This window comes from Parasteatoda tepidariorum, chromosome 2 (genome assembly GCF_982258835.1).
Source record: "Parasteatoda tepidariorum strain Cologne lab strain chromosome 2, Ptep-v5.0, whole genome shotgun sequence".
NCBI lineage: Eukaryota > Metazoa > Arthropoda > Arachnida > Araneae > Theridiidae > Parasteatoda > Parasteatoda tepidariorum.
In genome coordinates, this window is record NC_141756.1 from 101,981,714 (window position 1) to 102,008,446 (window position 26,733).

Here is a 26,733-nt window from a genome sequence, read left to right on the forward strand (position 1 = left end):
CAGAAATTACGTATTTAGAATTACGTATACCTAATATTTAAACTAACCATTACAAAAAAAATAGATAATTAATCACTTTGGTCACTCTTTCACAGTCACTCGTGAACCATTAATGTTATTTAAAAGGAAAGGAACGTATTTCCGATGTACGTCGTTTCTTAGTGGAAACACAAGAACATTAAGCAATTAAAAAATTGTAAGTATTTGATAATTTCGCATTTCTTAAATTAAATCGTGTCTAAATTAAATCCTGTCTAAAAAAAACATAAAAAGTTGAAGGTTAAATGAACAAAATCGAAAAAAAAAAGTTTTTGGAATTACAAACTGGCTCATGAGAACGTAAATAAATATTTCTTAATTATTCCTTTATAAGTACAGTCAAACCCCGCTATAGTGAACGAAATGTTCGGTCCCGTACCTTGCTATACCCGTATAATGTTATTTTTTGTGGATATAGTGAACCAAAAAAGTGAGGAAGTTGGATATAATGAACTTTTTTCTGTCTTCGACTGATTTTTTTCTTCATTTTTTTTGTAATAATTTTGAAATTTCTATTTCAAAATAAATACATATACCGATTTTCAAAACCATCTATAGTGGAGAAGGTAGCGATAAGCATTTTTTTCTTGTTTGCTTCTTTTTTCTTACTTTCCCATCCCTAAACAAATCAAGTAGATGCTTCCAACCCAGGCAGATGATGCACCTGTAAGGTGTCAAGCTGATATTTTCAGGGAATATAAACTATCCAAATCTACAGTTTGTAATATATGGAAAAATAGGCAATTAACAATTTCTGCTCATGAAAAAAATTTAAATGGCAGAAAAAAGTTGAGAAAAGCAGATCACAAGGATATTAACGAAGCATTACTTAAGTAGTTCAGCATTCAAAGAAGCCGCAATCTTCCAATATCTGGACAAATGTCGATGAATTTGCTAAGCGATTTTATGAGATTACTTTTATGTGCTCGAATGACAGGTTAGACAAGTTTAAAAAGTGGACTAACTGAAATTCAGGAAAAATTATCTGAGAGTCGGGAAATGTTTCTATATCTGATGTTGAGGACTGCTCAACAGCTAAAGATTACTATTTTTTTTTCTTTTTTTGTACGCAGGACGAAGAGTAAAAAAAATAAATTTCCTTTTGCTACTACATAATATTTTTCAGTCATTTATTTGAATAACGTGTAATAAAAGAGAAGAATTTGGGAACCATTAGTTAAATTGCCCGCATAACGGATATAGTGAACTCCCGGTTATAGTGAACCAAAATTTCGGTCCCTTGAAGGTTCACTATAGCGGGGTTTGACTGTATTATAATTTATAGATGATAATTTTTTATTATATAATACGATTTTTTACATAGGTATAAATTAAGTTCTCTAGCTCCACAAAGTTCATCTCCTTAAAGTAGTTACTGCAATTTAAAAGTAATTTGTAATCACTACATTAAAAAAAAAGTAATTAATAACTACTAAATTAAATTAGTAATTAAATAAGTTAATTAAATTTTAAAAAAAAGGTTCTGGTAGTTGTAGTACAAAAAATATTGCAGTTTTTCTGACTATTGCATCTGACATTAAACATTATTTATTTCATTTCGCTTATAATATTTTACCTTTCTTGGAAAATTTCACTTTTTCATTTTAAGAAGCAAAAAAATTTAAAAAAAAAGTGCTTTAAAGCTAAAAAAATAAATAAATGAAGAAGTGTTTATCGGTCGAAACATCTTGTTAAATTTCTTCATCCCTAATCTGATTAATTCTAAGAGATTAGGAATGCTGATAGAAAGTCGGACAGCGCAAGTTGTGTGAGGACTCAGTTTCAGAATAACATTCGCAAACATGACATCGAAAGAGGATATGGCTATTTTGAACAGCGTGTTTAACCCTTTAACGCCACTGGGAGAGTGTGCTTTTGAGGACATTGTAGACGAAGAGTTAAGAGGTAAGTATTTCTAATTATGATCGTCGGGTTTTATACTTCGTATCCATGCTGTTATTAAAATATGGAATAAAAAAAAAGATTACGAATAATTCAAGTAAGCCGTTAAGGCCATATCTGCTTGAATAGATGAAATAATTTAAACTCTAGATATCTGAAAAACACATGATTCAATTGTACAACGCTGGAATAAAGTGATTTTTTTGCTATGATTATTTACCTAAAATTGTCGTCAGGCTAACCATAGAAGGTTTTCATCTCAATGTAACACGAATGTGAATTATTTTATTTTATAACCGTCGTTGAACACCCGACCCAATTTCGGGTTTACGACTACTAATGTTCATTTATAATAATTGAACTAACCGGGTTCGAATTCAACGAGGGCTGTGGTGGCTCAGGGGATAGAGCGCTCGCCTTCCAATGAGGTTAACCGGCTTCGAATCCCAGCGATGACTGATCAATACGGATTCCGCACCCGGCTCACACCGACCACAGTGCTAGCTTAAAATATCCTCATAAGTAGACGGATCATGGGTTAGAGTTCACTTGCCATCAGGCTAACCGTGGGATGTTTTCGTGTTTTTCCTCCCCATGTAACGCAAATGCGGGTTAGTTCTATCAAAAAGTCCAACATAAAGGCAAATTTCTCTCAATACTTGATCCAGGAGTTCTCTTGTCTTCTGGATTAGGTTCAAAATTACAAGGCTACTGAGTTGAACATTAGTAGGCGAAAAACCATGGTAGGGTCAGCTGTTCAACGACTGTTAAAAGATATAAAAATAAAATTGCTTGATACAATTGTACTCTTACTAGGCAACCGAGTTTAACATTGCCAGCAGTAAATTCGATATGAATCACTGTTTAACGTTGGTTATAACATAAAGTAAAATTGATGGGTGAGTTTTTTTTTTTTTTTTTTTTGAAAACATTGGCGGGGGGAAAATATTTTTTTTCTTCTTCTTTTTATCCCGGATGAACACAGGAAAAAAATGTTGATCACAATTAATTTTAGCATAAAATTATATTTCTATTACTGTAACTCTATAATCTTTTATCCCTCTTATGTGTGAATTTCCTTTATTGTTTAAATAGTTTAACGTGTTCATTAGTTTAATTTGTTCCATTAATAAATAATTCCTAAACCTGTATGTTTTTATGAGAGAGAACCGAAAATACTGTATAAATAAAAACCTATTTATATATATTTTTTTTATCGGTGGGAAAACATATTACACTACTATAATATTTGAAAACTTAAGTTGTCGGATAATTTTAAAGTTACAGGATAAAACAAGACAGCTACATGCTAAACCATCCCCCGCAGAAACTTGTTTTCCATAAAAATAATATTTTAGCTCTTCTCAAACAAAAATAAAAATCTACTAGTCAATTTTTCATAGTTAATAAAAACTAAAAGATAAAATTGTTCGATGTCCAAAACTTGAAACAGCTTTTAGATTAGGAATAACTGAACTATTTTTTAAGACCCTTGATTTCGTAGAAAAAATTTAACGACGGCAATATGATAGGAACGCGTAAAAAATTTAAGGATATTCTCATGCTCTGGCCTTGAAATTCATTAGTTCAAATGCAGGATTACATCACATCGTGGTTCAAATAGGGGGAAAACAAAGACAGTCTTAGAAATTACGTCACTCAACGAAACAAGAACTCATAATAAACAATTCAGTGCTTTGTCGTAAAGGGGGTAATATAATCCACTAAAAGAACAATAATAATTCACTTATGTCTGGATGTTTACCAATGTTAATCACAATTGTGAATTCTAGTAGGTAGTATGTCTGTAAAACTTGCCAAGTCTTCTCCATTTTACCATGCCTTAAAAAAACTAGACATTTTTAACACCAGAAAGACTGAAATACCTATATTGCCCAAAAGCAGTCAAAATGACTGCATTGTGAAAGAATAACTAATGTGTAAAGAAATTTGTTTAATTAGTTTTTAATATTTTTTGTATTTATTTACAGTTATATGACAAGTTATTATTAAAGATTAACAATAAAATAATTATGTGTTGCACGAAAAGTCACAAAATCCTAAGAAATTGGGTCGTTATATACATCATTGTTTTTCTTATTGGAATTGCCCAAAAGCAGTCAAAATGACTGCATTGTGAAAGAATAACTAATGTGTAAAGAAATTTGTTTAATTAGTTTTTAATATTTTTTGTATTTATTTATAGTTATATGACAAGTTATTATTAAAGATTAACAATAAAATAATTATGTGTTGCACGAAAAGTCACAAAATCCTAAGAAATTGGGTCGTTATATACATCATTGTTTTTCTTATTGGGATTGCCCAAAAGCAGTCAAAATGACTGCATTGTGAAAGAATAACTAATGTGTAAAGAAATTTGTTTAATTAGTTTTTAATATTTTTTGTATTTATTTACAGTTATATGACAAGTTATTATTAAAGATTAACAATAAAATAATTATGTGTTGCACGAAAAGTCACAAAATCCTAAGAAATTGGGTCGTTATATACATCATTGTTTTTCTTATTGGAATTGCCCAAAAGCAGTCAAAATGACTGCATTGTGAAAGAATAACTAATGTGTAAAGAAATTTGTTTAATTAGTTTTTAATATTTTTTGTATTTATTTATAGTTATATGACAAGTTATTATTAAAGATTAACAATAAAATAATTATGTGTTGCACGAAAAGTCACAAAATCCTAAGAAATTGGGTCGTTATATACATCATTGTTTTTCTTATTGGGATTGCCCAAAAGCAGTCAAAATGACTGCATTGTGAAAGAATAACTAATGTGTAAAGAAATTTGTTTAATTAGTTTTTAATATTTTTTGTATTTATTTACAGTTATATGACAAGTTATTATTAAAGATTAACAATAAAATAATTATGTGTTGCACGAAAAGTCACAAAATCCTAAGAAATTGGGTCGTTATATACATCATTGTTTTTCTTATTGGAATTGCCCAAAAGCAGTCAAAATGACTGCATTGTGAAAGAATAACTAATGTGTAAAGAAATTTGTTTAATTAGTTTTTAATATTTTTTGTATTTATTTACAGTTATATGACAAGTTATTATTAAAGATTAACAATAAAATAATTATGTGTTGCACGAAAAGTCACAAAATCCTAAGAAATTGGGTCGTTATATACATCATTGTTTTTCTTATTGGAATTGCCCAAAAGCAGTCAAAATGACTGCATTGTGAAAGAATAACTAATGTGTAAAGAAATTTGTTTAATTACTTTTTAATATTTTTTGTATTTATTTACAGTTATATGACAAGTTATTATTAAAGATTAACAATAAAATAATTATGTGTTGCACGAAAAGTCACAAAATCCTAAGAAATTGGGTCGTTATATACATCATTGTTTTTCTTATTGGAATTGCCCAAAAGCAGTCAAAATGACTGCATTGTGAAAGAATAACTAATGTGTAAAGAAATTTGTTTAATTAGTTTTTAATATTTTTTGTATTTATTTACAGTTATATGACAAGTTATTATTAAAGATTAACAATAAAATAATTATGTGTTGCACGAAAAGTCACAAAATCCTAAGAAATTGGGTCGTTATATACATCATTGTTTTTCTTATTGGAATTGCCCAAAAGCAGTCAAAATGACTGCATTGTGAAAGAATAACTAATGTGTAAAGAAATTTGTTTAATTAGTTTTTAATATTTTTTGTATTTATTTATAGTTATATGACAAGTTATTATTAAAGATTAACAATAAAATAATTATGTGTTGCACGAAAAGTCACAAAATCCTAAGAAATTGGGTCGTTATATACATCATTGTTTTTCTTATTGGGATTGCCCAAAAGCAGTCAAAATGACTGCATTGTGAAAGAATAACTAATGTGTAAAGAAATTTGTTTAATTAGTTTTTAATATTTTTTGTATTTATTTACAGTTATATGACAAGTTATTATTAAAGATTAACAATAAAATAATTATGTGTTGCACGAAAAGTCACAAAATCCTAAGAAATTGGGTCGTTATATACATCATTGTTTTTCTTATTGGAATTGCCCAAAAGCAGTCAAAATGACTGCATTGTGAAAGAATAACTAATGTGTAAAGAAATTTGTTTAATTAGTTTTTAATATTTTTTGTATTTATTTACAGTTATATGACAAGTTATTATTAAAGATTAACAATAAAATAATTATGTGTTGCACGAAAAGTCACAAAATCCTAAGAAATTGGGTCGTTATATACATCATTGTTTTTCTTATTGGAATTGCCCAAAAGCAGTCAAAATGACTGCATTGTGAAAGAATAACTAATGTGTAAAGAAATTTGTTTAATTAGTTTTTAATATTTTTTGTATTTATTTACAGTTATATGACAAGTTATTATTAAAGATTAACAATAAAATAATTATGTGTTGCACGAAAAGTCACAAAATCCTAAGAAATTGGGTCGTTATATACATCATTGTTTTTCTTATTGGAATTGCCCAAAAGCAGTCAAAATGACTGCATTGTGAAAGAATAACTAATGTGTAAAGAAATTTGTTTAATTAGTTTTTAATATTTTTTGTATTTATTTACAGTTATATGACAAGTTATTATTAAAGATTAACAATAAAATAATTATGTGTTGCACGAAAAGTCACAAAATCCTAAGAAATTGGGTCGTTATATACATCATTGTTTTTCTTATTGGAATTGCCCAAAAGCAGTCAAAATGACTGCATTGTGAAAGAATAACTAATGTGTAAAGAAATTTGTTTAATTAGTTTTTAATATTTTTTGTATTTATTTACAGTTATATGACAAGTTATTATTAAAGATTAACAATAAAATAATTATGTGTTGCACGAAAAGTCACAAAATCCTAAGAAATTGGGTCGTTATATACATCATTGTTTTTCTTATTGGGATTGCCCAAAAGCAGTCAAAATGACTGCATTGTGAAAGAATAACTAATGTGTAAAGAAATTTGTTTAATTAGTTTTTAATATTTTTTGTATTTATTTACAGTTATATGACAAGTTATTATTAAAGATTAACAATAAAATAATTATGTGTTGCACGAAAAGTCACAAAATCCTAAGAAATTGGGTCGTTATATACATCATTGTTTTTCTTATTGGAATTGCCCAAAAGCAGTCAAAATGACTGCATTGTGAAAGAATAACTAATGTGTAAAGAAATTTGTTTAATTAGTTTTTAATATTTTTTGTATTTATTTACAGTTATATGACAAGTTATTATTAAAGATTAACAATAAAATAATTATGTGTTGCACGAAAAGTCACAAAATCCTAAGAAATTGGGTCGTTATATACATCATTGTTTTTCTTATTGGAATTGCCCAAAAGCAGTCAAAATGACTGCATTGTGAAAGAATAACTAATGTGTAAAGAAATTTGTTTAATTAGTTTTTAATATTTTTTGTATTTATTTACAGTTATATGACAAGTTATTATTAAAGATTAACAATAAAATAATTATGTGTTGCACGAAAAGTCACAAAATCCTAAGAAATTGGGTCGTTATATACATCATTGTTTTTCTTATTGGAATTGCCCAAAAGCAGTCAAAATGACTGCATTGTGAAAGAATAACTAATGTGTAAAGAAATTTGTTTAATTAGTTTTTAATATTTTTTGTATTTATTTACAGTTATATGACAAGTTATTATTAAAGATTAACAATAAAATAATTATGTGTTGCACGAAAAGTCACAAAATCCTAAGAAATTGGGTCGTTATATACATCATTGTTTTTCTTATTGGAATTGCCCAAAAGCAGTCAAAATGACTGCATTGTGAAAGAATAACTAATGTGTAAAGAAATTTGTTTAATTAGTTTTTAATATTTTTTGTATTTATTTACAGTTATATGACAAGTTATTATTAAAGATTAACAATAAAATAATTATGTGTTGCACGAAAAGTCACAAAATCCTAAGAAATTGGGTCGTTATATACATCATTGTTTTTCTTATTGGAATTGCCCAAAAGTAGTCAAAATGACTGCATTGTGAAAGAATAACTAATGTGTAAAGAAATTTGTTTAATTAGTTTTTAATATTTTTTGTATTTATTTATAGTTATATGACAAGTTATTATTAAAGATTAACAATAAAATAATTATGTGTTGCACGAAAAGTCACAAAATCCTAAGAAATTGGGTCGTTATATACATCATTGTTTTTCTTATTGGAATTGCCCAAAAGCAGTCAAAATGACTGCATTGTGAAAGAATAACTAATGTGTAAAGAAATTTGTTTAATTAGTTTTTAATATTTTTTGTATTTATTTACAGTTATATGACAAGTTATTATTAAAGATTAACAATAAAATAATTATGTGTTGCACGAAAAGTCACAAAATCCTAAGAAATTGGGTCGTTATATACATCATTGTTTTTCTTATTGGAATTGCCCAAAAGCAGTCAAAATGACTGCATTGTGAAAGAATAACTAATGTGTAAAGAAATTTGTTTAATTAGTTTTTAATATTTTTTGTATTTATTTACAGTTATATGACAAGTTATTATTAAAGATTAACAATAAAATAATTATGTGTTGCACGAAAAGTCACAAAATCCTAAGAAATTGGGTCGTTATATACATCATTGTTTTTCTTATTGGAATTGCCCAAAAGCAGTCAAAATGACTGCATTGTGAAAGAATAACTAATGTGTAAAGAAATTTGTTTAATTAGTTTTTAATATTTTTTGTATTTATTTACAGTTATATGACAAGTTATTATTAAAGATTAACAATAAAATAATTATGTGTTGCACGAAAAGTCACAAAATCCTAAGAAATTGGGTCGTTATATACATCATTGTTTTTCTTATTGGAATTGCCCAAAAGCAGTCAAAATGACTGCATTGTGAAAGAATAACTAATGTGTAAAGAAATTTGTTTAATTAGTTTTTAATATTTTTTGTATTTATTTACAGTTATATGACAAGTTATTATTAAAGATTAACAATAAAATAATTATGTGTTGCACGAAAAGTCACAAAATCCTAAGAAATTGGGTCGTTATATACATCATTGTTTTTCTTATTGGAATTGCCCAAAAGCAGTCAAAATGACTGCATTGTGAAAGAATAACTAATGTGTAAAGAAATTTGTTTAATTAGTTTTTAATATTTTTTGTATTTATTTATAGTTATATGACAAGTTATTATTAAAGATTAACAATAAAATAATTATGTGTTGCACGAAAAGTCACAAAATCCTAAGAAATTGGGTCGTTATATACATCATTGTTTTTCTTATTGGATTGCCCAAAAGCAGTCAAAATGACTGCATTGTGAAAGAATAACTAATGTGTAAAGAAATTTGTTTAATTAGTTTTTAATATTTTTTGTATTTATTTACAGTTATATGACAAGTTATTATTAAAGATTAACAATAAAATAATTATGTGTTGCACGAAAAGTCACAAAATCCTAAGAAATTGGGTCGTTATATACATCATTGTTTTTCTTATTGGAATTGCCCAAAAGCAGTCAAAATGACTGCATTGTGAAAGAATAACTAATGTGTAAAGAAATTTGTTTAATTAGTTTTTAATATTTTTTGTATTTATTTACAGTTATATGACAAGTTATTAATTAAAGATTAACAATAAAATAATTATGTGTTGCACGAAAAGTCACAAAATCCTAAGAAATTGGGTCGTTATATACATCATTGTTTTTCTTATTGGAATTGCCAAAAGCAGTCAAAATGACTGCATTGTGAAAGAATAACTAATGTGTAAAGAAATTTGTTTAATTAGTTTTTAATATTTTTTGTATTTATTTACAGTTATATGACAAGTTATTATTAAAGATTAACAATAAAATAATTATGTGTTGCACGAAAAGTCACAAAATCCTAAGAAATTGGGTCGTTATATACATCATTGTTTTTTCTTATTGGAATTGCCCAAAAGCAGTCAAAATGACTGCATTGTGAAAGAATAACTAATGTGTAAAGAAATTTGTTTAATTAGTTTTTAATATTTTTTGTATTTATTTACAGTTATATGACAAGTTATTATTAAAGATTAACAATAAAATAATTATGTGTTGCACGAAAAGTCACAAAATCCTAAGAAATTGGGTCGTTATATACATCATTGTTTTTTCTTATTGGAATTGCCCAAAAGCAGTCAAAATGACTGCATTGTGAAAGAATAACTAATGTGTAAAGAAATTTGTTTAATTAGTTTTTAATATTTTTTGTATTTATTTATAGTTATATGACAAGTTATTATTAAAGATTAACAATAAAATAATTATGTGTTGCACGAAAAGTCACAAAATCCTAAGAAATTGGGTCGTTATATACATCATTGTTTTTCCTTATTGGGATTGCCCAAAAGCAGTCAAAATGACTGCATTGTGAAAGAATAACTAATGTGTAAAGAAATTTGTTTAATTAGTTTTTAATATTTTTTGTATTTATTTACAGTTATATGACAAGTTATTATTAAAGATTAACAATAAAATAATTATGTGTTGCACGAAAAGTCACAAATCCTAAGAAATTGGGTCGTTATATACATCATTGTTTTTCTTATTGGAATTGCCCAAAAGCAGTCAAAATGACCTGCATTGTGAAAGAATAACTAATGTGTAAAGAAATTTGTTTAATTAGTTTTTAATATTTTTTGTATTTATTTACAGTTATATGACAAGTTATTATTAAAGATTAACAATAAAATAATTATGTGTTGCACGAAAAGTCACAAAATCCTAAGAAATTGGGGTCGTTATATACATCATTGTTTTTCTTATTGGAATTGCCCAAAAGCAGTCAAAATGACTGCATTGTGAAAGAATAACTAATGTGTAAAGAAATTTGTTTAATTAGTTTTTAATATTTTTTGTATTTATTTACAGTTATATGACAAGTTATTATTAAAGATTAACAATAAAATAATTATGTGTTGCACGAAAAGTCACAAAATCCTAAGAAATTGGGTCGTTATATACATCATTGTTTTTCTTATTGGAATTGCCCAAAAGCAGTCAAAATGACTGCATTGTGAAAGAATAACTAATGTGTAAAGAAATTTGTTTAATTAGTTTTTAATATTTTTTGTATTTATTTACAGTTATATGACAAGTTATTATTAAAGATTAACAATAAAATAATTATGTGTTGCACGAAAAGTCACAAAATCCTAAGAAATTGGGTCGTTATATACATCATTGTTTTTCTTATTGGAATTGCCCAAAAGCAGTCAAAATGACTGCATTGTGAAAGAATAACTAATGTGTAAAGAAATTTGTTTAATTAGTTTTTAATATTTTTTTGTATTTATTTATAGTTATATGACAAGTTATTATTAAAGATTAACAATAAAATAATTATGTGTTGCACGAAAAGTCACAAAATCCTAAGAAATTGGGTCGTTATATACATCATTGTTTTTTCTTATTGGGATTGCCCAAAAGCAGTCAAAATGACTGCATTGTGAAAGAATAACTAATGTGTAAAGAAATTTGTTTAATTAGTTTTTAATATTTTTTGTATTTATTTACAGTTATATGACAAGTTATTATTAAAGATTAACAATAAAATAATTATGTGTTGCACGAAAAGTCACAAAATCCTAAGAAATTGGGTCGTTATATACATCATTGTTTTTCTTATTGGAATTGCCCAAAAGCAGTCAAAATGACTGCATTGTGAAAGAATAACTAATGTGTAAAGAAATTTGTTTAATTAGTTTTTAATATTTTTTGTATTTATTTATAGTTATATGACAAGTTATTATTAAAGATTAACAATAAAATAATTATGTGTTGCACGAAAAGTCACAAAATCCTAAGAAATTGGGTCGTTATATACATCATTGTTTTTCTTATTGGGATTGCCCAAAAGCAGTCAAAATGACTGCATTGTGAAAGAATAACTAATGTGTAAAGAAATTTGTTTAATTAGTTTTTAATATTTTTTGTATTTATTTACAGTTATATGACAAGTTATTATTAAAGATTAACAATAAAATAATTATGTGTTGCACGAAAAGTCACAAAATCCTAAGAAATTGGGTCGTTATATACATCATTGTTTTTCTTATTGGAATTGCCCAAAAGCAGTCAAAATGACTGCATTGTGAAAGAATAACTAATGTGTAAAGAAATTTGTTTAATTAGTTTTTAATATTTTTTGTATTTATTTATAGTTATATGACAAGTTATTATTAAAGATTAACAATAAAATAATTATGTGTTGCACGAAAAGTCACAAAATCCTAAGAAATTGGGTCGTTATATACATCATTGTTTTTCTTATTGGGATTGCCCAAAAGCAGTCAAAATGACTGCATTGTGAAAGAATAACTAATGTGTAAAGAAATTTGTTTAATTAGTTTTTAATATTTTTTGTATTTATTAACAGTTATATGACAAGTTATTATTAAAGATTAACAATAAAATAATTATGTGTTGCACGAAAAGTCACAAAATCCTAAGAAATTGGGTCGTTATATACATCATTGTTTTTCTTATTGGAATTGCCCAAAAGCAGTCAAAATGACTGCATTGTGAAAGAATAACTAATGTGTAAAGAAATTTGTTTAATTAGTTTTTAATATTTTTTGTATTTATTTATAGTTATATGACAAGTTATTATTAAAGATTAACAATAAAATAATTATGTGTTGCACGAAAAGTCACAAAATCCTAAGAAATTGGGTCGTTATATACATCATTGTTTTTCTTATTGGGATTGCCCAAAAGCAGTCAAAATGACTGCATTGTGAAAGAATAACTAATGTGTAAAGAAATTTGTTTAATTAGTTTTTAATATTTTTTGTATTTATTTACAGTTATATGACAAGTTATTATTAAAGATTAACAATAAAATAATTATGTGTTGCACGAAAAGTCACAAAATCCTAAGAAATTGGGTCGTTATATACATCATTGTTTTTCTTATTGGAATTGAAAAGAAGTCAAAATGACTTCCTTGGGCAATATAGTGTTAAGACAGCTAAATCTGAATTATGCTTTGTACTTCTTTTTGCGTTTATATTTTATTTCTTATATTTTTGTTATAACAGTCGTTGAACAGCTGACATAATTTTGAGTTTACGACAATCAATGTTCGAATCCGTATCTTTGTAATTCAGAACCCAATCCATAAGACAAGGGAACTCCTGTATTAAGTGTTGAGAGAAAATTGCCTTCGTGGAGGACGATTTGCTGGAACTGACCCTCATTTGCGTTACATAGAGAAGAAAACCACGAAAGCCGCCCACGAATAGCCTGACGGCAAGGGGACGTTAGCCCATGATCTGTCCACCACTGAGGATATTTTGTGTCAGCATTTGGGTTGGTGCGAGTCAGGTGCAGAATTGGTATCGACCAGCTATCGCTGCGATTCGAACCCGGGTCACCTGATTTAGGAGGAGATGGCTCTATCTCCTGAGTCGCTACTGCTCTTTTTGCTTTTAAAAAACATATATTATTCTGGAGGAAGAGGACAAGAACTTTAGCAATAGCCAAAAATCCATCTATATGTATATAGTATAAATAGCGTTGCTGTGAATGGCTCTTGATATAGCGAGAGAATAAGGAAGAAAAAACGAGGAAAGAAAGAAATCGTTTACTCAAACCAATGAGTCATTTATCAGAAAAGTTGCTTTAGTAAATTGGCGAATAAGTTTATGAATAAATAAAAAAAAGTTTATAAGCTTTGATATGACAGTCGACAAGAATATTTAGTTATTTTGCTTTCATTTGTAACAATTTCGAGCAATTTTGATGAATTTCTTAAAACTTATTTATCCTTTTATAAAGTTATGAAAGGGATAAAATATATACTTAAAATACATAACAATATATTTTATATATAGATTTGAAATTATTCACTTATAATTTTTTAATATTTAAGTGCAAGAATTGTAAGTGTAATTTTTTATTATAAAAAAATTTTCAACTTAGCTTCCTTAGAACCAGAATTATCAGTATAACATTAGAACTATGTATAGTAATAAGGTAGAGCTACGTACAGCATTAAGCTACTAAGTTCATGTGCATGTTCTTCATGTACAAAGAGAAGAAAAAAAATTTTCTTACACTGAATGAAACTTGTTGTTATAAACGGATTTTCATGAATTAAATACCATTATGAATGGTTTAATCGGTTTAGCTCATATGCTAATAATTTAAAGCTAACTATTACTTACGTTACGAAATCAGACAAAAAAGCGTACTTCCACCGAATTTTGCTTTTTTCTTTACCCGACAAATTTGGATTTTTGAAAGGAACTATAACGAGTAGCTACAATCTGCAAAGTATCATCCCACAACTTTAATCAGGAGTATGGTTAAAATTTCGGATCCTACTTTTTGCGTATTTTGTAACATTTCTGGATCACCCTATTTCACCACCTCACCATATCTTCCCTTCTCCATATCGAAAACTCTTTACACACAATTATGAAATTCGTTTATTCAAAAATAATTCCGTGCAAAAAATGAATCAACAAAAAATAAATTAGTTAATTAATTATTTAAAATAAATAAGTGAATAAATAAAAAATTAAAACAGTATTTATTATTTTTCATAATTTTTTTCTTAATGGTTGAAAAATTTTAAATTGTAAGGTACACTAATTTTTAAATCATTTAAAAGTATGGAATCATAAATTACAAAATACAAAATTTGAACGAGATGGGTTGCATAGTTTTCTAAAAAAATCAAAATTTAAAAAAAAATACGACTTTTTCAAAATTAAATTTCATAACAAAAATATAAACACTGTACTGACAGACGCGTTACTTAGACAAATGAAGATCAAGAGAAGAAAACGGTTTTTTTGTCCATTTTTCACAAAAATGACGATTGGATCGCCTTCTGTTACATTTTGTAGCTTGATGACAAATTAATAAAGTTGAAAATCCGTTTCCTTGAGAGTTATTACACAGTGAAGAAAGGTCGTGCTGAGAAAAAACGGAACATCTTCGATTTGAAATTCAATCTCCCCCCTCCTCAGAATCAGCTTTCATGTACATAAACCATCACCCCCCCTTGTACAAGTACAAAGTAATAGTTACTTTGAATGATATTATTCGTATATGTAATTTTTTTTTTTTTTTTTTCATTTTAAATAAATTTGAGAAAAATATATCCTAAGTTGTCATTAAGGAATTACATCATTTAAAAAATAGGTAAAAGAACAAACAGAGCGGCAAACTATAGAATTTGAATAGCGCAGTACTTCTATGGATGGGTGATCGTGTAAAACTAAGGGTGGTGGCGCTAGTGGTTAAATTGTTCTCGCAAGACTTCCGGGTTACTGCTTCCGATATATTTTCACGCCGCAGATTGAAAAAACGCGCCATCATATTATTGCATCATATCTTTTGCAGTATTTCACATGTACCGAGTTCTTTCTTTCAGCATTTAAACTTCAGTATTATCATATTAATATTATAATCATTAGAATATTTTCTAATTAGGCTAACTTAAAAAGATATTTTTAAAGATATTTTTGGCGACATTTTATTCAAATGTAGCCAAATAAGGGATAAAATACAAAACATGGCAAACCTTAAGAATTATTCACATATTAACCTTCCAAAATTTTTTTTGGCCTTACGACCTCTGAGAATCAATACATTTCTGAAAGCTCTTATGAATGGTACAATTATGTTTAGATTTGAACCCAAATTACAATAACAAAGCTGCATAGAATATTAGGCTTGTTCACACATCGCCTCGTATTCATAACATAAGCGGAGGGATACACCGGAAATTTTCTAAATTTCTTCCGGTTTAAGGACGCTTGTTATTGTTTACATTAGGCCACCCATCCATTGTTTAAGAAATAACTAGGAGTGTCCATTCCACCCACAAGGTAGATGGGGACATGTTCCCCCCAAATTTAAAAAGTCTTCTTCCACCATTTTCGTAAACAAGAAAAATAAACACAATTTTTTTTTGTTTAAGCAACAATTATTTAACTGTCTCTCACCTATCTTCATTAGATTCAACGTATAGAATGTTTTGTAAAACTTTGTTTTCGAAGACAAAATGAACATGGTAAATAAAGAATAATGAAAAAAAATTTTTTTAATAATAAATCTTTTAAAATTACAATGCAAAACTAACACACAAAGTGGTTGTTCTATTTTAAAGTTACATATTAGATTAGCAAACACTTAGATTCACGATTTAATGGAATTAAACATTTATTTAAATTTAACTAGATATATTTTTTCATTTATTTATATGCAAAGATTAATTTGAAGTTGGAAAAGTATGAAATGTGAAAAGTTCGTATAGGCAAACTTATAACTCATTTTAGTATATTAACTAATTTTAAAATCTTTCATATCTATGTTTAATTAATTAAAATATTATTTAATTAATTTAGGCACAGTTTTTTTCCATTGGTTTTCTCTCATGCTTTATTTTTTCTTTACGTTTTTTCCCCCATAGCTGCTTTACCAGTGCTTTTTTCTCTTACCTGTAAGAAAACATAACAGTATTTTTTTTTTAAAGTTTTTTTTTAAAAAATTTCATTTCATTTTATTTTATCAGTTTACCTTTGTTGCTTAGTGCCCTCTCCGCAGTACAATTTTTAACAGCTAATATTAATAATTTATAAAATCCGGAAAAGTTCGAGGGAACAAGAGAGTTGGTTGATTAAGTGGTGAAGTGATTATATATAAATTTTCAAAATTCACAGATCTCTCTGTTTCGCTTCTAACTCTTCCCTTCTATAACATTTTATTTTATTTTATTTTATAACAGCCGACCCAATTTCATGGGTTTATGACTACTTACGTTCAACTCCGTAGCCTTGTAATTTTGAACCAATCCAGAAGACAAGGAAACTCCTGGATCAGTACCCCCAGATGTATTGATTTGTTGTGGGAACATGGAGGACTTTGAGACTCGACAGATTTAACGTGCATCAGTCACCATTTACTACACGGGGAGTCTTCGGCCGGCGAGGATCGAACCCACGACCTCTTGGATATGGGCCCAGCGCCCTACCGACCAGGCTATCCCAGCCCTTCTATAACATTTGAGAAAATCTTTTTCTTATCCTTTACGTCATCAAGTTTGGCATTACTTCCCAATGCTTCGTAAACTGGTACCAAGGAATTTAATCGTTTTACCAAAATTGATGAGTTTAACGGGTAATGTACGCAAAATGCATGAAATCCGTCTTCTTTGAAAGGAGACTCGTTAACACTGCAGTCAAAGAAATAAAGATAAAGTAAAAGAAATAAGGCTTTGAGAAATCCAAAGTTTTTCGGGTACAATAATTTGTAATAAAACTGATAAGAACAATATTCCCTCAAATAAATTAAATTAAGATTAATATGTTTTAGTTCAATGAACTATTTAGTGATTATATACGTGCTGCTCGTGCATTATGTAAATTTTGAGTTGACGGTATATTAAACTTGGCTGACACAAATGCTCCCCACAAAAAAAAAACTGCATCCTACTAAAAAAGATTTTGAAATTTAACTCATCGCCAAAAAATATTCACATTCCTCTCAAGCTAAACCATTCAATTCACTGTAAAAGCATTTACCTTATTTGTAATTTCATATGATTGTATTGTTGTGTATTATTGACCATCTCCTAAATTTTACAAATTATCATCTCTTAAATAATAAAAAAAATTTCTTCAATCTAATTTACTGTTTTAAAACTACAAAATCATAAAATATTTTTTAAAAAGCATGCTCCCCAACAAAGACAGCTGTAATGATTCAGTACCCTCCTTGTGGGAAACCCTGAAAATAACTATAATTACGCTTTTTTTTTTCCTTCTGTGGTTTAAAAAAAACTGTTGATTTACAGATGCATTTTGAAATTACAATTTAAAAATACTATGTTTTCCAGAATTTTGTAATGAGGTCTTTTCACTAATATTCACATTAATAAGCAATTTACTTACCTCTGCTTTTATAGAGCGTAATTATCCTTATACAAAAACGCAAATAATCCACCTAAACTGTGTCTATGGGTGAAATGTAACCATGGCAACTAATGTGAAAAGAACTCATATCAAAGAAATTGGAACCACGTGTAACATATACCACTAAGTAAACAATGTATCTTGTAGAAGAATAATTCAGTTCACTTCTATGCTTTTTGCTCACAAAAACATTACTGATAATTGCGCAGTAAAATTTAAGACCTAGACAGAGCCATCTTAAGATGAACAACTAAAAAATAATTCATTAAACAAAAAAAACAACAAAAAAAACTGGACGAAACTCTACACTTTGAAGAGAGATACGATTCTTAATGGGATTCGGCGAGGTCACGAATTCGGTCCTTGACAATCGGACGTTTCACGCGGAAATTAAGACAGCTCAACTCTTCTCATAAAAGAATGAAAAATTACCGCCTCTCAAAAGCAGACGATAGTTTATTCTTAATCTTAATTAGTTGTTTTAAGCAGCTGTAGAAGGCCTACGTATTATAAGCAGTAGATGTACTAGTGTTGATATGGAAGAAACATAAAACTTGTCATTTTTTCACGAAACACCAATTTAAACTGACACATCTATTCAGGTGACGTAGGAAAAACATTAAAGTGTTCAGTTACTTCTCTCAAAAGCTTATTTTGGATTTTTAGGGTGAAATTTTGTCCTTAATTTAATGCTGTTTATGTTCTAATTTTTTTTTTTTTTTTAATTTTATTTACAAGGCTGTAATGTGGTACATTTAACAGTTGTGTGTGGCAGGGACTCTTTTTCTCAGGTAGTGTAAAATGGGGAAATGGATACCTAATAAAGGGTCTACTTAAAATAAAGACACCCCACACAGAATCAGTAGAATAAAAAAGTTATGTTAATAATTGTAATTATTTCTCGTTTTATTAATTTTTTCTCGTTATTAATTAATTCATTTATTAATTAATTCATTCATCTATTAATAATTTTTCATCGTCTCATTTTATTATAATTATTCATTATTTTTATTTATTTACTTTTTAAAAAGTCAAGCCAAGAAAATTTCAAACCCATGTTATACATACGATGCTCCTTAATCACTGCTCTTGATATATAATTTTAGAAACTTTGTTAAAAATAAAGTAAAACAAATGTGCTCATTAGTGGTAGCAAATTAGTATTTAAAGAACAAAAACGAGTCACTATTGAGAAAAGGGATACTGAAACAGTAAAATTTGTTAGATTATAGTAAGAAACGTAGACAAGTTGAAAGGCGAGTATTAAAAATACCTCTAAAATTAAATCCGGCAACTGATTCGCCTTCCTCGATATCAGTAAGATTTTGGCAGCGTTCTAGTTTCTTCCTCGATCATGTTTTTTTTTTTGAAAAAGTTTTTAAAAAAATGTAAATATTAATATTTATTATATACGTCCAATATTTATTTTCATGTTTTGCGTTTTTGGGCGTTGTAGGAGTCTAATTTTTTCGGGGGAGGGGGGGGGGGAAATTAAGCACAAGACAGTCACGCTAGTTTTCTAAATTTTACTTATAACAAAATAATTTTTTTTTAAAATCGCTAAACATGTGTAAAAAGATTAATCTCTTGTATTTAACTTCAATAAATTTAAATCGGTAGTGATTGATAAAAATATGAAAATTTTCTCTGCTTTTTAGAATTATTGATAAGGACTGTTGGAGATTTATAATGGGGGGGGGGCACATATACCCCCCCCGCCTCGACCAGCGGCGCCCTTGTTTGTGTTAATTTCGATTACTTAAATTTCTAGTAAAAATGTGTATTCGACAGAACTTCCCCCAAGTTAAGTGTAACACATTCTCTCTATTAATAACGATTTCTTACATTACTTTCCCAATAAAATATACACTCTCCATTATTTATTAACACTTTATTTATTAACCTTTTATTTATTAATTATTTATTGACCATTATTTATTAACCTTCAAACACAGGATTTTGAACAAATACCCTTACAAGGTGACTCTTCAATAACTTAAAACTTAACAGATGACATACAGCGCAAATATTGGGTTTTATGCTTCTTTTTTTCCCTTCACTTTCTTAACAAATGCGTCAAATGTCAGTCATGTAGTGTTCAAAAAAAAAAGTTGAAGCATAGAGAACAATAATGTTAAAATGGAAAAGAAACAATGATAATAGTAATAGAAAATTTGAAAGTTATTACCAAGTTTAACTTATAGATCAAACATGATTTATAATTATAATAAAAATGTAATGTTAAAAGTTTTGCTTCGTAGATAGTATAAAAGGATTTTTTTCTTAACGTTTACACTTCGTTTGCTGTTTATTGTTATTCTCACTTCTGCTTGTTTTTTGTTCGAAATGTGTGTTTAAGTTCTTTTTTGTGGCTTAGGAACTTACGTGGCTTAAGTTTTAAAACCTATAATACTAAATCACGATATTTTTCTTTCGACAAATCGGCTTCTCACTGTCCGAAAGAGACTACAAATCTATCAAACAGACGATAAATTTTCCACGAATTGCGCAACAGCAAGCGTTTTCTTTCTTCTTATTTCCTCAGAGATAAATAGAACATTCATGATTTTTTACTTCATTGCATTAAAATTATTCAACTTTTTATTTATTTTATTCTTCATGGCGTGTTAGCTCTGCAGTCTTCAGCAAAATAGAATATTTCATTTGCATGCCGATAATAACTTTACAAAACAATTAAATGCAGAAAAGGGGAGAGGTAACACCCTCAGGTCTCTAACCGACGAGTTGAATAAAATAACATTTTCATAAATATAAAAAAACTTACCTTTTCCAAAAATTTGCGATCTCGACTTTAGACAGTAAAGATGTAAACTAATATAATTTTAACAAAAGGAAAACCCAAATTATTTTCTGATACATTTTTATTTTATAACCGTCGTTGAACAGCCACCCTAATTTTGAGCTTATGGCTACTAATGTTCAACGCTATAGCCTTGTAATTTTGAACCCAATCCAGAAGGGTGCTCTAGGATCAATTATTGGGAGATATTTTGCTATCGTGGAGGACTTTTTGATGGAACTAACAAGCATTTGCGTTACATGGAGAGGAAGACCACGAAAACCTCGCACGGTTAACCTGACATGGGGACTAACCCATGATCAGTTTACTACTGAGGATGTTTTACGTCAGCACTATTTATTGGCCTGCAGGAAAATTGCGATTCAAATTATAAAACAAACCCTCGAGGACATTTTAGCCCCAGATCAACTGACCCCTGTCATGAATCAACAATAGAACATGTCATCGTTATTTTATACTGATCAACTTTTAGACTTACATTTTGAAATTTTATTTACTTGTGATTTTAGACTTCACATCGACTTCTATTCAGACTTTTACTTTTAGACATTTACACTTAGGACTTTTAGCTCTCATTGATTTTAGTTAGTTTTGAGATTTTATTTTCATCTCTTGTTTCCTTATTATTATAATCATTTAATTCTCGACATTTACACCGGCGCTTTTAGCTTTCTTTGCTTTTGAAACATGTTTTTAACTGTCAAAATTTTTAGTTAATTCAATTTTAACTCATCACTACCACTGTCATTTGGCAAAATTTACTGTAATTTTATTTTTTAGTGTAATTTTTTAATGTAATAATTTAACTTTTCATCTCCGTATACCATCCTGGGCTGGGTCGGAGTTCAACCTAGCTTTAACTACCACATCAAGCCACAAAATTTTAGAATTATATATATCAAGGTGCGGTTTTAAAGTCAAGGATATCGTATTCAAATAAGAAGGCTACTTTTTAGTTAATTTTATTTTATAACCGTCGTTGAACAGCTGACCTAATTTTTGGGTTTCAAGACTACTCCAGCCGCAACCTTGTAATTTTGAGCCCAAACAAGGGAACTTACGGATCAAGTATCGAGAGAAATTTGCCTTCGTAAAGAACCTGATGAAATCAACCCGCATTTGCGTTATATCGAGTGGAAAACAACGAAATCCTCCCATGGTTCACCCGACTGCAAGGAGACTCTAACCCATGATCCGTTTACCACTGAGGATATTTTACGTTAGCACTGTGGTCGGTGCGAGCCGAGTGCGAAATTCGATTCGACCAGCCATCGCTGGGATTCGAACATAGTTCACCTCATTGGGAGACGACCGTTCTATCCCCTGAGCCACCACGGCTCATGCATTTTTATTTGTAAAATAAGTAGTCAACAATAGACTTAAAGAGGAAATCAGTCACTTCTTGAGCTATTTTATTTCCGCTCGTTATGGAGAGGAGCAGAGCCCGATTAAGCGTACGCAGGGCTCTAGGCCATTCAAAATTTTGGGGCCCTTAGATTCTCGTATATTTTTATTTATTCAAATATAAATGTATTTATATATCTTTTCATTTAAGAAAGCATATTTAAAATTAAAATAAATAAAATTTTAATGAGTAATAAATAAATATGATTAACCTTATATAAAAAAAAAATTATCGTAATTTATTAATATATATTTGAAAAAAAATTTTTTTAAATAATTATTTTTCTTAATTTTTTAAAATTTATTTTCAAAAAATCCATTTTAAGGGCACCCCAGTTTGGTTCAATATGAGTCCTATAAGAACATAAACCAAGGAAATAATATTGGGACGTCTAGATTTTTTAATATTGGTCCTAGAATGGCCTACATTGGCCAATATAGAACCTGTAATGGCTAAATAATGCATTTAAAATATAGGGTGAATAATTGTAATATAATTGCTGTAAACACATCGCTCTTGTTATTTTAAATTAGTAACATACATGTTTGTTATTGGCGATCGCAACGCTCGAATACGCCATCTGGGGAGAGACAGGTTTCATGCCTTTGGCCCTTCTCCCTTTCCTCTCCTCCTCTTTTCAGTTGTATAGGAATGTGCTACGATATTTTCCCTTTTTATTTAATAAAAATATTTTTTAAAATTTCCGTGGTGCTTTTCTTTAGAACTATGTTTAATGTAGTTTTCAGTTCCATATAGTTTTCCAACTTAAAAGATTTTAGTCTACATGAAAATCAAGAGAGAAACTAACGTACTTCCTTCCTCTATGACTCTCCACACGCTATTTTGGAAAGCATGCGAAGTGTTGCCATAGGTAGAGAGTTCTGCTCTATGCCACCTGCAGCCCATTTCGATAGCCAATTATTAACAGTATCTGGCAGAAAGATATTAGTGCCAGAGTTTTGTCACAGATAGCTCGGAAAAATTCTGCCACAGGGCCCGCCGTTTACTGACAGCAGATGCTTGACTTCGATGTCTTTACGATCAGTCCACTGCGGTACTACACGTATTTAAATTACCTAGGAGAAAAGTCTTATTGTTTCTATCTTATTATAATCACTCATAAGCAAATCTAGAGAGTAGGACCAATAAGAACCCAAAGATATTCCACGCCAGTTGAAGGTTGATAACTCGTAATACAGCTCAGCAGCTAATTCTGAAAAAGTTTTAACATCTGTTAAGCTTTCGTCGAACTTTTACGAGTCAAAGTCATTGTAAACAGTTCACGAATTAAATCAATGTGGAGCCATAAAGCGAAGCGATGAGCCGACTGCTGCTAATTCCTAGAACAATTCAGCAACCAATTTTAAACATTCTAACATCTGTAGAGTTTTTGCTAAACTCTTATAAGTCAATGTCACTTTGCTGAGTTCGCGAATAATGTTAATATGAATTTATGACCAGCACTCCGGTGGCGCAGTCGGTTAAGACGTCGCTCTCAAGGCTGCTTGGAGAGCTGGGGGTTGTGAGCTCGATCCCGATAGCCTACAAAACAACCGGAACTGAAGTGCATCGGCAATAAGGTGCACTTTAAAACTGTCGCGTCTGCACTCACGTTGGTTGAGGTTTGGGGAAAGGGGTACCAGCTCAAGCATAGTCCATGTCATCTGATCATGAGCCCTAAATATAGGTTCTTGGCCAGGATTGTGTGATTCGGAGTCATGAAGCAATGAAGTTGCGGCTGCCAATTATTAGCAGCTGATTCTCAGTATTCTAACATTTGTTAAGTTCTTATCTGACATTTACGAATCAGTGCCATTGTTAATAGTTTCGAATTGACACACAATCGGCTGTTTGCATTGGAGCCACTGTCTAAGAAACATAATTTACTTATTGATGACATGGAAGCGAATGGGACTAGCACTGACGATTAAATACTAAAGAATTAAAATATTTATTTGCAGATGAAGAAGAGTTAACGCCTATTGTAGAGGCGGCTAAAGAACTTGAGGTAAATGGAGTAAGAGCTGCAGAATGTGGAAAGTTAGACGAGGCGATAGAAGTTTTCAGCAGAGCTATACAAACGGCGCCCGCCAGGCCATCTGGGTACAACAATAGAGCTCAAGCTTATCGGCTCAAATTCGATAATGCAGGTATTTTGTTTTACTGTAAGTTTAATTCATTATTTATTTATTTTGGACATTTGATGTAGTTCGAGAAATATCACTGAAAACAGCAGGGGCTTCACAAATAAAGAGCAAACAGGCTGGTTTTTAAAGGCAACTCGTTTGTGCTAAACTGCAGGCTGATAAGCAACTTTAGCACACACAAGTAAAAAGAAGTTGCCGTTGCTTGCACAGGTGCAAACGACAAATTAAAATTTATTTTTGACATACATATTTATATATATTTTTTTAAATATTATTCGAATCCTATTGTATAAAGTTATACCGGAGTGTTTCAACTTACTTGAGGGGCTGTTAGCAAAATTAACGGAGATTTTTGTCTGTATTAAACAGTGACAGAAAAAAAAAAAGAGTATTTCACTTTTCTCTATCATCAAAGTAATTTTGAAATTCATTCTTACCAAGTTTCAAAATTAGTTACCAAGTTCATCAACAGAGAACGCAATTGAGAAAAGCTGTAAAACTATGTACAACCTGAATAAAACGGATTTAAAAATCTTACAAACATCAAACAAATACAAGAAACGTTAAATAATACTGTTTTTCATTTTCGTTCCAGCTGCTCTCAAGGATTTGAACAGAGCCATCGAGTTGAGCGGAGGCAAAGGTCGAACAGCGTGTCTTGCCTATTGTCAGCGAGCTTTTATCCACCGTTTTCAGAACAGGGAAAAGGAGGCCATTGCTGATTTCACGAAAGCCAAAGACCTAGGGAGTGATTTAGCACGATCAATGCTGGTTCAGATGAATCCTTATGCAGCACTCTGTAACCAAATGCTCCGAAAGGTCATGCAAGAATACCAAACAGGAACTAATCAGTGAGCTGAAGAACCACTGGTACATTGTCGCTCGCAAAGTGTTGTAAGAAAGTCTCCAACAATATAAATAACTGTTTCAAAAAAATTAATCTTTTTATCATATATATTTTTTGATTGCTGATATAAAATCATCCACACAAATGATTTGAGGGAAGAATGTATATTGTTGACTTACTTAAAGCTATTTTATTTCTGATATTCAACCAACGACTAAAAATATTCTGTTTTTTAACAAAATCTGCTTTATCCGATTTCTCTCTTAATAGCTTTTCACAAATATCCCAAGTTTAATAAATTGTAATCTGATATGTGATTTTTGCTGTTCTGAGATTTTGCCGTTACAAAATATCCTCAGTGGTAAACGAATCAACAGTTCGAATATCATTATCCTCAAACTAACTGCAGAACCCTTATTTGTAATGCAAATAGGGGTTAGTTCACTTAAAAAAATCGTTATAAGAGGATAAGCTATAGTCTTATTTACTTAAGAAATGCAAAGCTACGTACATAAAAATATATATTGCTAATCATAACGCATATTGTTGAATCATCCATAATAATCATAGAGTTTCAAAAATTCTATAAAAGGGACGGAGTATTTACAATATTTAACAATGAAAAGTTTTTTTAGACGTACTGAGCTTGATTCAATTTAGTTATTTAATGCTCATACATTTTGAAGAAGAATTCGTTTTCAGATACAATTTATTTCCTTCGTAGCTAACAAGAGTCAAAGATAAAATTTTCATCATTATTCTTGATCTAGTTAATTTAGGTCTGTATAGTGATCTCATAATACTGCATATTGTAATCTTAAAATATTAATTTGCAATATCTAACATTGAAATCTTACAAGTTGATAAAAATACAGCACGGCCTAAAAAATGGATTTTGAACGAAGAATTCGTTTTAGACGAAATTCTAAAATTCCTTAGTGGTTTAGACATTATTCTTCAGTGACTACTTCATTTAATCAATGGATTAATCAAGAACACGCTCGTGAAAAATGTCAAAGCAGAAACAGTTCAATTAACTCAAATTTTATTTAACTATGGATTTATTTATATGAATTACAAATCGCACCATTATTCTATTAAAAATCTATAATTTTTTTAAAATGATAAAAACCATACATAAATATGAAGTTGTTTATACAGAGAATATGTAGTATATATATTTTTGGAATCAAAATAAGCTACTGCAAATGAGGAATACTGATAAGCCAAGTTCCATAAAGAGAAAAGCAGGCCAGTTCTCCTACCAGTCGCCGATAAGTTTTGCCGGTGAAAAATGCTTGAAAATGACGCCTGACAAGACAATTTAAGGATTTTTACGTCACTTTGTTACACATTTTACTGGCAATTGGTACCGGTTTTGTCTGGTACGAGAATTGGGCTGATTAGCTTTAAATTGAGGGGTAAAGCAAAACACAAAACTAATCGGAAATAAAGTGGCCCACAAGTCTCAACAGCTTTGAACAATAAAACCATATTTTTTAATTCTTTATTTTAGTTCACGTTTTATGCTGTTACTTTAGTGAAATTAGTTTGGCTAGTGTACGAAATATCATCTTTAAAATGAAGTCTTTAAAACAGGTTAATTAAATCAAATTTTTATGAGATATGCTTTTATTTTA

General features: G+C 29.3%; 2 protein-coding genes across 3 annotated transcripts in view; one reads left to right on the forward strand and one right to left on the reverse strand.

Moving 5' to 3' along the window:
* The window catches only part of LOC107442239 (lipoma-preferred partner homolog), a 47,738-nt gene extending 29,485 nt beyond the window's left edge, over window positions 1–18,253 (reverse strand). Inside the window, exon 1 of one of the 2 annotated variants that reach the window (XM_087157905.1) lies at window positions 17,853–17,989. The gene's annotated coding sequence lies outside the window, so the exon portion shown is untranslated. Of the gene's footprint in view, window positions 1–17,852 lie in introns of both variants that reach the window. The other variant, XM_043051490.3, reaches the window with a different exon arrangement.
* LOC107442240 (tetratricopeptide repeat protein 36 homolog) lies at window positions 1,771–26,603 on the forward strand. The gene is made up of 3 exons (XM_016055756.5): window positions 1,771–1,944; window positions 24,061–24,249; window positions 24,842–26,603. The coding sequence occupies exons 1-3, from the start codon at window positions 1,842–1,844 to the stop codon at window positions 25,099–25,101; spliced, it is 552 nt and encodes a 183-aa protein (XP_015911242.3). The 5' UTR covers window positions 1,771–1,841; the 3' UTR covers window positions 25,102–26,603.
* The last annotated feature ends 130 nt before the right edge of the window (window positions 26,604–26,733 follow it).

Excerpts from the sequence above, each read along its gene's own strand:
- LOC107442240 (XM_016055756.5), top strand. The coding sequence starts at position 1,842 with ATGACATCGAAAGAGGATATGGCTATTTTGAACAGCGTGTTTAACCCT. Across the intron at positions 1,945-24,060 it reads TGTAGACGAAGAGTTAAGAG|ATGAAGAAGAGTTAACGCCT; the intron begins GTAAGTATTTCT and ends ATTTATTTGCAG. Across the intron at positions 24,250-24,841 it reads GCTCAAATTCGATAATGCAG|CTGCTCTCAAGGATTTGAAC; the intron begins GTATTTTGTTTT and ends TTTTCGTTCCAG.